A 15,737-nucleotide genomic window follows, 5' to 3' on the forward strand; every position below is an offset into this window, starting at 1 on the left:
ATTTTTTTCCTGCTATGGCAAGGCTAGTTTTGGAAGCTATTTTCCGCATCCTATCTCATATCGTAGTTAAGATATATAGTTGAAAACAAATTGCAGCTTAAGGTAGTTTTTCTTTTATTCGAGAAGTGTGCCATGAGGCATAAGTTGAAAAAGGAAGTGGGCGGAAGGAATGCACTGGATTGAAAGTTAAAAGAAGGAGTGAAGAACCGTTGCGCTGAGGTATTCGCACAGGTTGCTAATAAAACGGTTGTCCATAGTTCACTGCACGTAGCCACTTTCGCCTTTCCACCGCAGGCCCACCTCTCTGAGGAGCCGTTTTCTGATAGTAGCCGTCGCTGGGCACGTTCATAACAAGTGCCGCACATCGCAAATGTCCGGTGCATCGCTACATTGAGGGCACCTGTCAGGTGCTGGCAGATCTTTGGCACGCCACCGATGACGGACAGATGGTGTCAGAGCGGCCCCTGCCCGAATCCGGCGCACGGATACCTCCCCCTGCCGAGTAAGACTACGGGGGAGAGGGTGCGAACACGGAGGAATTAGAGCGCGTGTTCGCTGGCGCAGAACTTCGGAATCGGAAACATGGGACAGGAACGGATCTGGGGGAAGAGGGGAAGGTGGCGGATCGTCTACTGTATGAAGATGAGTCATAGCATCCGCTTGAATGTTATGTGGATCCTGGGCATGGCCGCGAATCCAGTGTATGCGCACAGGACATGGATACTTCGCGCAGAGCCCATGAATTGATTGTGAAATCTGGAACGTTCGTCGAACAGCCTTAAGCTGTTTAAGGGCGGCGCGGGAGTTGGTGTAATTATGAACTGTATTGAATGTTGGAACGAGCGGAAGGGAAGCAATGGCATTATAAATGGCTTGAAGTTCCAATGCCAGGGGAGTGCACGTATCCGCAGTATACTTCGCGCGAGAGTTGAGATGCGGATGAGATGGACTATACACAGCAGTAACTCCCCTCTCTGCAGAATGTGATGCATCCGTGTATAATATGCACCCTTCAGGCAGATACACTGCTGATACCGACGGGGAAACAGTGGGGCGATTGTCAGTGAGCTGGCAATAGAACCACGGTGGAAGTGTCTTTAAACGATGAAGTTTGAGAGACTGTTTTCGAGCTCTATTTGCCACCCGTTGGTCGATGATTTCACTGAGTGTATTAAGTTGTGCGAACTCCTGTAGCACAGGTACGGGTGTTAAACGAGGCAGATATGTTATGACGCGCATAGCCTCATGATTGATAGCTTCAAGGGAGTCCCACTGTCTGCGGGTGAGACGTTGAAATTGTGCCTGATATACTATCCCTGGCTGAAGGTTAGAGCGCACAAGCTGGCGGGCCGTATGAGCACGTGCACCACCAGAGCGTATAGCTATGCGACGAATCAGACCTAGAGTAGCGTGGGCCAATTTACGGGTGGCTGCCAGCCACGGGGTGCCAGTCCCAGATGTATGGAGGAGAAGACCAAGAATACGAACAGTTTCTACTTGACGAATGAGAGAATTATGTACCGTAAAATTTAAAGGGGGAGCTTTCCGTAAGCCGGCTTTATTTCCAATTCGAATGAAACATGATTTAGTAGGAGAGAGTGTTAGACCCAGAGGTGGGAGGCGAGATGTCAATACATCCAGCGCGTGTTGAAGGACCGACTGATGAATAGACGCATCTGGATGACAGCACCACAAGGTTATATCATCGGCATACGCAAGCACGCGGATAGAAGGAATGGACTCTAGGGCTCGAACAAGAGGAATTAAAACCACATTAAATAATGTGGGGGCGAGAACGGAACCCTGCGGCACTCCTCTATTGGAAGTGAAATTACCAAAAGGCTTTCCGTGGACACGAACGCAGAAGGTTTGATTTGCTAAAAAGGCGTGAATAGAGAGGAGGAACCGGTGAGGGAGACCTAGAGTTTGAAGGGAGGCAAGAATGGCAGAGTGAAGGATGTTATCATATGCCTTTGTTATGTCTGTAGCGATTACGGTTCCTACAAGGTGACTCTGCGGAGAGTGGTCAAGAACATCAGCAGTCAAAGTAGCAAGGCCGTCCTCTGTTCCAATTTGTGGCGGAAACAAATTTGGAAATCTGAGTAACAATCATGGGATTCCAGCCACCACGACAAGCGTGCGGCTAGAATGTTTTCATAAAGCTTGCAGATGGTAGGCGTAAGGGAAATTGGGCGAAGGGCCGAGAGAGATACTGGAGGCTGACCTGACTTGGGTATTGGAACCACAATAGAATGCTTCCAGTATCCCGGCATGACGCCAGAAAGCCACACTTTGTAAAATGTGCCAAGTAGGGTTTGCAAAGCCCTGCCTTCCAAGTTACGGAATAAGGAGTTAGGTATGCCGTCGTGCCCGTGGGTAGTAGTAGTTTTTAAACGTTCAATGGAGGCCGGCAGCTCGCCCATGGTGAGGTCAGAAGTAATCCCATCGGAGCGCTCTGTAACCGATAAGTAAGGTGGAGACGTAGCGGTGCAGTCATGGTTTGTATAAAATTGACGGGCTGCTTGTGTGCAAATGTGTCCTCATCCACATTTAGCGCGAGGCGAATGCTCTCTGTGTAATCTGCAACCTGAGAAGGGCGCTCCATGGCGTGAAACACTCTCCAAAGATGTCGATTGCCCTGCTTAGAGGACAGGCGGGCACACCATGCAGCCCAGCGTTGCCTGCCTAGCCGCTTTGCATTGCGTTACACTCGTGCAGTTGCGCGGTGAAGAGTAGGAAGAGCCGACGGGTCATCGGGGTGACGAGTAGCGTAAAGATCCGCCTGGCGACGAAGAGCCCACAGATTCAAAAGATGTATGTCCGGGTTTGGGTCGTCTTCATTTACAGTAGTGGTAATAGTGTGAGTAGCGAGAACAGCAGAGAGAGTAGACAGTGTTGAAGAGGGGTTGAATGTAGATAAATGATTGTCTGCGCGTACAGATTCCCATGACGTTATTCGTACAGTGCGGCGTATTTTCCGTAGATGCGTAGGCGTGAGGGGGATAAAAATAGGGCTGTGATCGCTACCCCAAGTATCAGAATCAATAGCCCAACGAGGGTTACCGAGGCCTAACCACCAAGTCAAATCAGGGAATACGGGCCACCTCGTGGGCGGGTAGAAGTATTCGGGTGGTTTAAAAGTTGAAAAGAATGATCCGAGAAGCTCCCTTGGATGTGTGCACCCCTTGAGGAATCCGATGGGTAACCCCACGCAGTGTGTGCGCCGTTGAAGTCACCACCAACTAGAATAGGGATACCCGAGTTGGTAGAGCGTAGAAAACGAACCCATCCCAGATTGGGAGATGCGGAGCCAGGATGACTATAAAAATAAGCTAGGATAAGGGGTGTGCGTGCAGGTTTTACGAGAAGGGAGACAACCTATTTACGTGTGTTGCACCACCGTGAAAGGTCGAGCGGTGTGTGCGGAACTGAACTGTGAATAAAATTGCAGATTTACCTGGGCTGAGGGAGGAGGCGGTGCAACGGCGATGAGGGATAGAGGGTGAATGATATGCGCAGAAACCTGAAAGGCGTGGGAGTGCATTATGCTCTTGCAGTAGGAACGCCCATACCCTCAGCTTTCTGTCGCGAAGGCGGATGTTCACTTCAGAGGCCTTATTAGCGAATCCTCGACAGTTCCACTGCACCACCACCGATGATAATGCGCTATCCATGACGAGGCCGGAGAGCTTCCGCGATGAGGGACGTCACCTGCTTCATCAGCGCTAATATCTTATCAACTGTCGGGGTAGTCACGGCTAACAGGTAGTCGGCACCTGATTGTGGCCCAGTGCTTACCCTAGGTGATTCCTCTGATGATTGCTCCCGAGTTATTAGAATTCTTCGAGAGGATTGAGAACGACGCTGTTCCCGGCGTTCGGTGAGTTCTAGTCGGCGGCGAGCCTCCGCGATTGCATTGTCTAAAGCTGTGTCTTGATCTGTGGAATCCACATTTGATGGATGCACTGGACGTTTTGGCGTACCATTTGATCCGGGAAGGTGAGCCGCTTGTGCATATGTACGCTGGTGAGGAGACGTATGGTGAGCAGCGGGCTCAGATAAAGGAAGTTCAGGGAAGTCGTCGTCACATGCGAGAGCTGCAAAGCGATTACTTGTAGGAACAACCATTTTTGGAGGCGACTTGTTAAACTTCTTCGCTTGCTTCTTCTTTGGACAAGCAGGGGAGCGAATTTCATGGTCCGGCGATTTGCACAGGGCACAAAGAACTGTTGGTTCATGCATGTCGGCCACAGCTGCTGGATTAGGGCAGGTATTTCGCATATGTCCTTCTTTGTGTCAGTGATAACAAAAAATACGACGAGGTCGGAAGGGCTGTGGTTTGACGATCGCACCGTAGTATGTAAGGTACTTCGGGAGAGTCAACGGGCCTTGCAGGATGAGCAGGTATGAGCCCCGCAACCCACAGGCCGTGCTCGCTGAACAACGTGAGTTTAGCAGCGAATATTTGCGCGCACCTCCTCGGGAGGGCTCGTGCTGTCGACATGATAAACCATGCAGCGGAGTGTGTCAGGACCAGATGCAAAATATATTTACACCGGGACATGCTTGCTGTCATCCAGGGGGATCCGCGTAATTGCGCATAGTTTCTGGGCGTCCATCAAGGATGACAAGTTTACCGTGATGGTGTTCGATGGGCGATGGACGACAAACCCGCAGTAGTTCGAAGAGCCAAGGGCATGGTCAATTGTGGCCTGAACATTCCGGGCAGGGATGACAGTCATATCAAAGCGCAATGTAGGCTTGATGGTAACGCGGAACGAGTTTGCAGCAGGCTGAAGAGAGCCTTGAATCACGGGAGGCATCTGTGGAGGAGGCTCAGACGCTGGTGACGGCCCTTGGTGTTAATACTGAACTGGCGCGACGGGCACAGTTTCTTGAGCGAGTGCCACGGGCACGGAGGCGGTGGAGGAGTCCATGTCACAGGGAAAAGTCGTAGCATCGAAGGACGGCACAGGCTGGAGGCCCAGAGGCGCTGATGATTGCGTGGACGTGGAGGCTGCGTCAGGTGGCAACACAGCGGGCATCCGCGTAGCTGTCGTCGACAACGCAGAATCCATGCAGACGCGTAGCGCATCCTCGCTCGGCAGCGCCGGGCTAAGCCTAGCTTGCCCCTGAGGGTTCCTGTTGGGTTTTCTCACTTGAGAATGCGTCCACCTTGCCGGTAATTTCTCCGCAGGGGCATCATCAGCATTCGGTCTCACGGAAGGCATTGTCCGAACCACGCCACACGCGAGAAGACAGCGAAAAGCGAAAACACAGACCTAGAAGCAGACACGTAGCCACCCACTAGGTCTTCGTCTTCTCCCAGCTTAAGGTAGTTAAGCCAGCAGGGTGGTTTTAAAATGCATAGTTTTCAGTTTTAGGCAGTGCTTCGCGCTAACGCTCAATATTGTTTCAAACGCGAGAAAATGTTAGGATTACCTATCAAATTACTTCTCCAGGAACTGGATATAATAACACTCTGTAAACATTGTTACTTTAACTAGTCTTTGCTTATTTTTATTAGCCGACAGTGCAGCGGCAAAACCGTTCCTCTTTCATTCTTGCACACCTAACTGGCTGGGAGCCAACGTTCTAGTTTTCAAAAACGGCTCTTAGATCAGCATAACATAAGTAAGTTACTGCCCACTCTTATTTGCAATTTTTCTAGTTCAGGCTACTATGGCATCAATCCGTCTGAAGAGCAATGAGATATTCGATGTTCTTCCAGGTCGAGGTGAAGCCGCCGAATTGGAAATTCCGAATGGGTACGCGTGATTCCAGGCATACAGACAAAAACAGTTCATCACACGAAAACATATGCCACACTCCTACCGACAACCAGATGAGAGCCGCTATGCTCTCTCTTCACTGTGCTTGAAAAGAATGTGCTATCAGTGCGTTGGCGGGAATAAGTTTTCGCCTCTCTAGGGCACGCAATTTATAGTAGCACGACCATGAATTAATGCACTCTGCGGAAGTAAGCTGATGCTTTATCATTCAAAAATTATGGCACAAGTTTTGAGGCTTACAAACACAACATGTCAGTAAAAGAATAAGTGGCACAGAGAACATTACGTGTTCTAAGGTGATTGCAGACGATAAGGTTAGGCATTTTAGACGGTTATCAATAGTTATCATAAACATTGGTATGATTTTTGAAGCAAAACGAGACTTACCCATGACTCGTTTTTCAATATAGGTGCTGTCTATCACACGAAACATGTCTTCGCTGCGTGAAATGAAACAAAGGTCATGTCAGACAAAGAAAAATCAGTAAAGCAAAGCTCCTTTTGAAGAATGCACTGCTGATTTTGAAACACTCACTCCTACAGAAATGCAATATCATATTCTTTTTTGGATGGATGGAAGGATGGATGGATGGATGGATGGATGGATGGATGGATGGATGGATGGATGGATGGATGGATGGATGGATGGATGGATGGATGGATGGATGGATGGATGGATGGATGGATGGATGGACGGACGGACGGACGGACGGACGGACGGATGCATGGATGGATGGATGGATGGATGGATGGATGGATGGATGGATGGATGGATGGATGGATGGATGGATGGATGGATGGATGGATGGATGGATGGATGGATGGATGGACGGACGGACGGACGGACGGACGAACGGATGGACTGATGGACGGAAGGAAGGGTGGGTGGATGGATGAATCGATGAAATAAAGCTAAACCTTTCAAATCGGGCGGTGGATCAAGCCACCTCACCATGATTTGTAAAATGTTATCTTGTGTTGATTTTTGTCACCAATCAGATAAACCTTCGCTTGGTTACTTCCACCCGCTTAAAATGTACTTTCCCTTCACTGTCCTTAAACCCCAATGCCTTGGATAAATCAACCCCGCTGCTTTCCACTGTAGAGTGAAGCCCTTTACAGAAAAATATCAAGTGTTCAGCCGTTTCCTCTTCCTGATATGGCAGCTCAACGAATCGGCGATGCTAAGATTAAGATCGGCATGGTTTCACAACGAAGCAGGCGGCGCAGCATTATCAAGTTCGTGGTTTGAATTCCGTATCAGAAGTGAACGCTAAATACACTTGTGCGGTTTACCTTTTCTTTTACATTAGAGGCTATTTTGCGCATCTTACGAATTCAAGGGTTTTTGCTTTCATTGTCGGCTCGTGAAGATGTGGCCAGCATGGAAATTTTAGCAATAAATTCTATTCGTTTTTTACCATAGGTATAAAAACGTTTAGCGCACCCTCACATTTCCTGAAACATATTCTTCAGGAAGTTTCACACACTGGAGATTTTAGAACCAAGCTCTGTATAAATATCCCTGAATGTTACTTCTGTGCGCTTTCCCGCTTATAAATCTTCACTCATTTTGTTGTATTCAAATTAAATATAACACAGCCAGCATTGCTACCATGATGCTGAATTTATTCTTGCCATGATTGTCGATTTGAATGACCATGCTTAAAGTTCTGCCTTTATATTTTTCAGAACCATTTACTTGCAATCACATTGCTGCAGTCTTTATTGCGCCTGTCATCCGAAACGATTTCCAATAACCGTAAATATAAGTAAAGATTTTATCGCGAATGGCGGACGTAGAAGCCAATTGTGACAAGTTTCCCGCTGATAACTAATAAGGAGGCAATCCTACGAACGTCTGAAGGCAATTTGCAGCAACGAAAATTAAAGGGCAATACCTCGAGGGGTGCATCTCGGCAAAATTTGCATCAGACGGTGGTGCAAGAATGCAAAAATGCACGGGATGGCCTGCGAGGTTCATCCCCACACGAAAGGGCCAGTACATTCCGATAGGCTGTTGTTGTTGTTGTTGTTGTTGTTGTTGTTACCAGTAAGAAAGAAAAGGAAAGTGCACAGGCTTGCCCACTGGCTCAACCCGAGCCACAATCGCTACCACGTGCAGATAGTAGGAGAGTTCAAAGATGGCTGGGTGCGTTCAGGCTGTTTGCATTGCGTTCGCTCACTGAGCTGAGATAGTTGTCTACTTTGCAATAACAAGTAAGGGAAGCGGGGAGCTGCCAAATCCCTGGACCTCAACCATAAACTCTCAATAACAAGGCTCGTCCCATCTAATCTTTAGTCCTCCTGCTCTGGATTTCGCGGCATTCGGTTGTTTCGACGACGAAAACCTTAGAGGGAGGTTGGAGCAGCTTTCATGAGTTGTATCGTCGATGACTAAGTGTGAGTGCAACGTAGTTGTGTCTCTGCAAGTAGCACTCATTATCCTCACTTTCACTCATTTCTTTATTATGATTTTTCGCGAAATACAAAAAACTTGGGGCGGCGAGAAAAAAGCAATGTTCCATCACTGCTTGACAAGCCTCGCCGCCCGTGAATGTTGATAGCAGCACATGACGCACGAAAACATACATATACAACGACTGACGTAGTAGAAAATTGCAACGACACTGTGTACAAATTACCTCGGCTTGACAGCACCATAAATACGAACGCGTTAAATTCTGATATTAGCAGTTGATACTGTAGAAATAAAAAAAATTAGAAAGTACATACTTATACTGACAGAAACAAAATTTCGAGCATGGTGCTTTCCAGCACAAAGAATGCTTTAGTTCCGCATAGAGGTGGCGAATTAATGAAGAAAGCGAGGCAAGATAGATCACAGCATCATGAAACCGCCGTTCGTTCTGATTTGTGGGGTTTCATACGAGCCGCAGCTTCTAATGTCTTAAGAAAATTGGCGGGGTGTAAGTGTAACAAGATTAAAAAAAAAATAGATGTCTTCTTTTGATATTTTCGCTTATAAAAGACCGCAAACCTCTAATCAACCAAGTGTGTCACGGACACAGTCCTGTTCGCGCGAAAAATTGGCGGGATCGGTGAATCATAAGGTAAATTGGCAACAACAAGCAGCAGCATTTTTTATATAATAGAGATTGTTAATATTTGTCACAGTCGTATTTCCCCACACAAGAAAGCAGTAACTTAAAGCCGAATAAAAAACGCGGAATACAGACTGATCCTCACCTACAAGGGTAAAACTTTTTTAAGGCTACAGATAATTCCAATAGATCGAGAAAGTTTAAAACAGATAGCTTGTACATGGGCATCCCATGTCATTATCGATGTAAACAGAATGCCGAGAGATTTGAATCTATGTACGTATCTGATAGTATCATGACCTAAATAAATTGGAAATTGGAATCGATTGGAATCGAAAATTAACGCAGCAGATTTTTCTTTATTTTTAGAGCATTGTTGAGTGATCATGTTTCTAAGGTGGTTAAAGCTTGGTTTGCATTGTCAGTAATTGTTTGCATGTTATCGGAGCTACAGGAAAGGCTTGTGTGGTCCGCGTATATGATGTAATTCGCTTTGTCGTTCAAGTTTTGAATATCGTATGCATATAAGTTGAAGAGCAAGGGTCCAAGAATACTAACCTAAGGTACGCCTTTTGTAATAGTTGCGATGTCGAAGCAGTAGCAGTCAGTTTGTACGTACTGAGGTCTCGTGCTTAGATATGATATAATAAGGTTTAGCGGAGGAGCGCGAATGCCATAATATTCCAGTTTTTGGAAAGGGTACGGTGGTTAACGTTATCGAATGTTTTGGTGAAGTCGACAAAAATACCAAGCGTGAGTAACTTTTTTTACAAAACAGTTAAGCACGTATTCCTTCTGTGCAAGTAGGGCGTGTTCTGTCGATCTGTGGGGTGTGACTTCGTATTGATAATCGATTATTAATGAATACTTTTTAATAAATTTTCGCAGCTTCAGAAAAAATATTTTTTCAAACTTTTTGAAATATACGGGAGAACCGATATAGGTCTTTAATTGCCAAGAACATTCTTATCGCCTTTCTTATAAATTATTACCACCTTTACCAGTTGCATACCGACAGGATAGACCGCTGTCTGAGGTGCTAATGTATAAATGTGCGTGAAACACTGTACTATTTCGAGAAGGATGTATTTAACAGACCTGCCCTGGATGTCATTAGCATAGAGGCTATTTGTGTTCTTTAAGTTATTGTTAACGGAATACACCGTTGGTTGCACAGTTCGCTCAAAAAACACATATTCCGAGGGTTTTGCACACAAAAAACGATATGTACCTGCGGGAACACTGGAACTGTGACTAACGTCTCAATCAGCGTAGTAATCATTGAAGGCATTAGTGACATCTACTCCTGAGATAACATAACCGTCGATTTCGAGACTTGCTGGGGACAGGGTGCATAAATATTTGTCTAAGAGTGTGTTTAGTACCCTCCATTTTCCTCTGGGGTTTTTTAGCAAGGCGTTATGCAAAGAGATTTGCGTAGTATTCATTTCTCACAGTCCTGATTACTTTATTTACTTCATTACGGAAAGATTTACATCGTGTAAGTTGTTCAGTAGGTTTGGATCTTACAAAATCTGCGTGTAGTTTGTATTTCTTACTAACAAGGCGACTAAATGGACGCGTCATCCACGCTTTGAATGCCTTTGAACCCGGTGTTACCGCAATTATAAGAAAAAAGTAATTAAATTTTGGAGTACGATAGCCGAAAAATCTTGAATAGGCGATGCCGGGGGAATCCTCACTTTACACGGGAGTCCAATCTACGTGAGAAAATCGGTCTCTGAATTCTTCATGTCACCTCTGAGTGACTAGCTGCCGTCGAATGGCACAGGTAGGCTGCGGGCAAGAAACCTTTGCGATGCATGAATATAAAAGCAGATGATCACTAATGTCAGCCACGATACGGCCTATAAAAGCCTTGTTCAGTTCATTTGCAATGATCAGATCTAATACAGAGGAGGGAGAGACTGTGATACGCGTCGACTGGTTAATAAGGTTTCAAAAGTTGCAGCTTTCTGAGATAGTTGCCATTTGTGGCTGTGCAGGTCTACTGCTACCCATATCGACATTAAAATCATCTGCTCTGTAAGACCGGTACTTTTCAGATGAGAAAAAAAAGAAAGCTCAGGCTCGACGCTATCAAGAAAATTGGCTGTTTCCCTGCGGCGGGCGATGCACGACAGAGACCGTCAGGTGACCTGACCACAGAATAAGCATTTCTATATCACTGTTTGAAATGCTACGACTGGATAGTTCCTCACACATGTAGCTGGTTCTTATCAAAATAGCGACACCACCCCCACGTTTTTCGCTGCGATTTAGAAAATATCAATTATATGCTGGTTGATGCCCGATGTTACCATGTTCCTGTTAGGAAAACGACATCAAAGGTAGGTGACAGACTTTGCAAAAAGCAAATAGTTTGTCCGCTTTCTTCACTGCTACTTGCGTGTTGAAGTGCAATATTTTAAAAAAATTTGTTTCGTCAGGCCTTTGAAAACAGTTTAATTAAGCGGCAGTAAAAAGAGGGCATTCATCTATTTTGATGGGACAAAAAATGCATGTATGTCGAGATCATGGGAAAGTGGATGTCATTTTAGAAATGTTATCTCGAGAACGAATCATCTGCTTTCCATGAACGTGTCACTGGTCATCTTCAAAGCTAAATACTCGTCGCGGTTTGTTTTCCTATTCCAAGTGTAATCCAAACCCCTATGTACTGGAACCCTTGTGTGACAGCCTTTGAGGAAATAAAACTAATCTTAACGTAGGTCATTCCACCTTTCCATGCATATAAAAAATTAATAACTGCTTTCGTCAAATAGAAAAAGTTATAAAAGCTCCTTTCTCCAGAGACATGAAGTGATGAAAGTTGTAGTACTACATGAAACGAGTCATCATAATTGATCAGCAAGATGGCTTTATTAAGACCTAAGCACACAGACTCAACGACTGCCGCACCCTTCTTCTCATTGTTTGCTGTCAGGAATATAAAAACATGCCGCGGCCATATCAAAATACGAAAAGTGCTGCATCAGCTTCACATATTCGCATGCATCCTCTCCCCCCCAAAAAAGGTTAAATGCATAATCGCACCTGCGCAGAATCTTGGTGAAAATACGTGGACATATAACAATCGCATGGACGTGCATAAGGGGCTTGCCCAAGATCGTGGCATGTTGGAAGGATTCCTAAAAGACAGCAGAGCTTGCCTTATTGTTGAAATAATCAAGTAGTGATGAGGTGCGCTGCATGTCTAGGCGACGAACGGTGCCAAACTCAGATACCTCCGAAACTAAAACGTAGCCGTTACTTTATCTTTTCCTGCGAGTCAAGACTAGCCATACCGAATTTTGTCTTCTGTGTTTCTCATAGGTGTCCATCGGTGCAGTAACACATTGCCACTTAAATAGTTGATAGTATGTTTCACGGGCGGAATTACCAGTGGCAGTTCCGAGAAACGTACCGTCATAAAAAGTGGACAGATGTATCTCCCGGCAGTCCGTCTGAAATTTTCTACTTGACATTCTCGCGTGTTGCCCTAAACAAAGATACGGATATCTCAAGTGTGTACAAGAAGGTCTTACCTTGACAGTAGGAAAGCAACATCGCAGCGATTGAAGGCGCCTATTTGTGCTAGATCTTCCATCTTGTACAATGCCGTGTGTATGTCCACTCCGTTTTCAGTCTTGTTAATGACTTTATCACTCTAGATAAATAAAACCAAAACGATGCATCTTGTAAAGAAAATAATATAACCAGATTGTTTCCGAACATGTCATGCGGATTTAAAAAAGTAACTGCTATGGCCACGGAAGCTGGAAGTTCAAGAAGTAGTCCAGTTCGGCGATTGAAACTAAGAAACCTGGATATTAACTAGTTTTCATGGCAGTGACTGTAACCTTTAAACTGACCTAAGATATAATCTTCATCTCTTCATTTTTCATTACGCAATATATACTTTCACGACAACTCTCATTTTACAAGAGCTGTTCTGCCATTTTATTATTTGCTGCGGCACGCACTAGAAACCTAACTCCATGATTTCGTTCGGTACATGCCGTCAATTCAGTGCAGTTAACAACCGGAATTTTATTTGTCTCAATTTAAGCACATGATGTTTTGTGCTGTCTATCATTATGATAATTTTTGCTGGAAGTGCCCTGCTTATATCGCACAGATCATATACCTGTGAGCGTGGAAAGAGGGCCACTATATTTATTGAGCAATGGTGCTAGAATATAGTGCGCATGTGTTATTTAGCCACCGCTAAAATTCTTGTCACCAATGGTAGAAAAAAGTAGTTCGAAGCAAGACGCCAGACAAGAGAGTAAAACAATGAATTCCTGTCTCTTGTATACTTGTCCACTTTTTCTACATTAAATCTCGTCACCTACTAACCTAGATTTCTATCTCCTTTGAGCGAAATTTATGTTGCAGGGAGGAAAGGTGCTTACCACATTCGTCACAACTTGGTTTAGTTGCAGTCGTATCTTTGGGTGGGTCATGTCAAGGAACGCGAGAGCTGCCTTCAAGCGTACAAAAGTGAACTGCATAAGTCTTGTATAAATGTAACGCTGCTTAATAAACATAATTCTATGCATTCTTTTTATCTGTAGCGAGCATTTTTTCGAATACTCCAGTTATTTTATGTTTTTTTGTAACATTCGAGAGAAAAAGAGTTTCGAAGCAATTCAACAAAAACACTGGTTTTTGATTAAATTTCTCCCAAAAATCAAGTATAAAAGAGAAATGTCTTGCTCGAAATGAAAAACATTCGCAGTATATGAATTACTACCACTATGATCAGCCTGACTACGCTGACTTCAAGCCAAAGGCCTTTCCCATGTAACTCCAATTAACCCTATACTTTATGTCTGCGGCCACCGTATCCCTGCAAAACTTGTTAGTCTCATCCGCACACCTAACTTTCTGCCGCCTCCTTCTACGCTTGCCTTGCCTTCGAGTCTCCTCCGTTACCTTTAAAGGCCAGCGGTTATCTTGCCTTCGCATTACATGCCCTGCCCAAACCCATTTCTTCCTCTTGATTTCGACTAGGATGTCATTAACCCGCGTTTGTTGCCTCACCCAATATTCCCGCTTGCGGTCTCTTATGATTGCACGTATCATTTTTTTCTTTCCTTAGCTCGCTGCGTTGTCCTTAACTTAAGCTGAACCCTTTTCGTTAGCCTCCAGGTTTCTACCCCGTAGGTGAGCACCGGTAGGGTGCAGCTGTTGTATACTTTTCTCTTGAGCGATCTTGGTAAACTGCCATTCATGATCTGAGAGAACAAGCTATATGCGCTCTATGGCATTCTTATTGTTCTAGTTATTTCCCTCCCATGATCCAGATCACCGATCTCTACCTGTCCTAACTAGACGAATTTCCTTACCCCTTCCAGAAAATTGCTACCAATTGTGAACGTCAGCTTTAGGACGATAGTTTTACTAAAGCTGTCTGTTTTGTGCCTGCTACGCTTGTCTTCCCTTGGTACCCACTCCGTTTCCCTTAAGTACCAATGGTTATTTTGTCTTCGCATTGCATGCCCTGCCCAAGCACGTATCTTTCTCTTGATTCCGACTAGGATGTCATTAGCACGAGTTTGTTGTCCCAGCCAATCTGCCATTTGAATTCGCATGATTCTAAATTTTATTATTTGTGTCCTCGACAGCTGCTTTATGAAGCTGATCACTGTCAGTGACATGTATGACTACATAAGCAACGTAAATTTGGATCGTAACAAACGTGTCTGCTGCACATTCTCACGAGCAAAAAAAATTACTCTTATCAGTCTATTCTGAATGCCCATAGATAAAGTTTTTATTAAAGTTTTCAAGCTGATATATTTAAACATCAAGTGCAAAAATATACAACTCTTCTTAGTGCCACACACTTCAGGCCGCCGTAATGATATACTCGCTCTGCGAAAAGAACCGCACGGATGATATCCTCAAGTACAGATGCAAAAATCGATCTTTATTCATGCATTTTCCAAATGACACATATATTGAAGACAAGTGCTAGAAGTCAGTGTTGTTTGTGAGATGGCATGCTTTGTTAAGCCCAGAGCAAAAGAACAAATCAGCCCCTATTTAGTAAACTGAGCATCAAATTTCTATCGGCGCTGTTTATTTGGAGGGCGATTCCACGCTTTCCAGTCATATATATAGCCACAGCAAACTCGTACCCAGTTTAGGTTTTTCTCATAAAGTATTGTACTCATATCCACCTACATTACGCTGTTAAATGTGGTTGCTAAAGCTTCATCCACCTTCAGGTACTTATGCTTCTAGAGCCTGATTCAAAAGCTTTTATTCAGAGATGTCTGGTAGGATCCAACACAATTATGTAAAAGTGAGAAATAAATTTTTTCTTTATCGATACTGAAAATGGCTTCAACGCTCAAGCTTACCTTCAAGAAACACAGACAAATACTTGAAACAAGTTACTGCCCTACCATGCCGGCCTCATGGTAGAGAAGTTGTTATTGCAGGAGAGAAGAGAATGGTAGCGGAGTGCATTGCATGCTTTGGTATTAGCATTCCGGCCACCACTTGTAAAGTTTCTCAGCAATTCAAAATGTTAAGGACCTTTCTTTGATAATATAAATGAATCGTGCTGGAACACATGCTGCTGAAGCGTAATTTGCAGTTGCGTAAACCTGATGAATAGCGACGGCAGCAGATAAATTTTCACGCGCATAGCTACAACTAAACTGTCCTGGGCATATGACAGATCACTGAAACAATTAAAAGCCATCAAGTGCCTCATTTCACTATGATTTCAAGTATTGTGGGACGTATCTACGCAAAACTGAGCTATAACTATCAGCAGGCTACCTAACAGTGGAAAAAAATATTTGATTGCTGGTGCTTGCGGAAAAGAAGAGGAACAAGAATGCTGGTCTTTTGCCTGTGG

At 44.7% G+C, this 15,737-nt stretch overlaps 1 protein-coding gene across 1 annotated transcript in view; it reads right to left on the minus strand.

Annotated features, from left to right (window-relative positions):
- LOC144104180 (venom metalloproteinase antarease-like TfasMP_A) overlaps positions 1 to 15,737 on the minus strand; it is a 45,448-nt gene that overhangs the window by 27,430 nt on the left and 2,281 nt on the right. The window contains exons 2-4 of the mRNA XM_077637042.1: positions 13,276 to 13,347; positions 12,406 to 12,527; positions 6,180 to 6,232 (exon numbers count right to left, since the gene is read on the minus strand). Of these exons, the coding sequence (XP_077493168.1) occupies positions 6,180 to 6,232; positions 12,406 to 12,527; positions 13,276 to 13,326 (226 nt within the window). The 5' untranslated portion in view covers positions 13,327 to 13,347. The remainder of the gene's footprint in view (positions 1 to 6,179; positions 6,233 to 12,405; positions 12,528 to 13,275; positions 13,348 to 15,737) is intronic.

This window comes from Amblyomma americanum, chromosome 9 (assembly GCF_052857255.1).
Source record: "Amblyomma americanum isolate KBUSLIRL-KWMA chromosome 9, ASM5285725v1, whole genome shotgun sequence".
Lineage (NCBI taxonomy): Eukaryota > Metazoa > Arthropoda > Arachnida > Ixodida > Ixodidae > Amblyomma > Amblyomma americanum.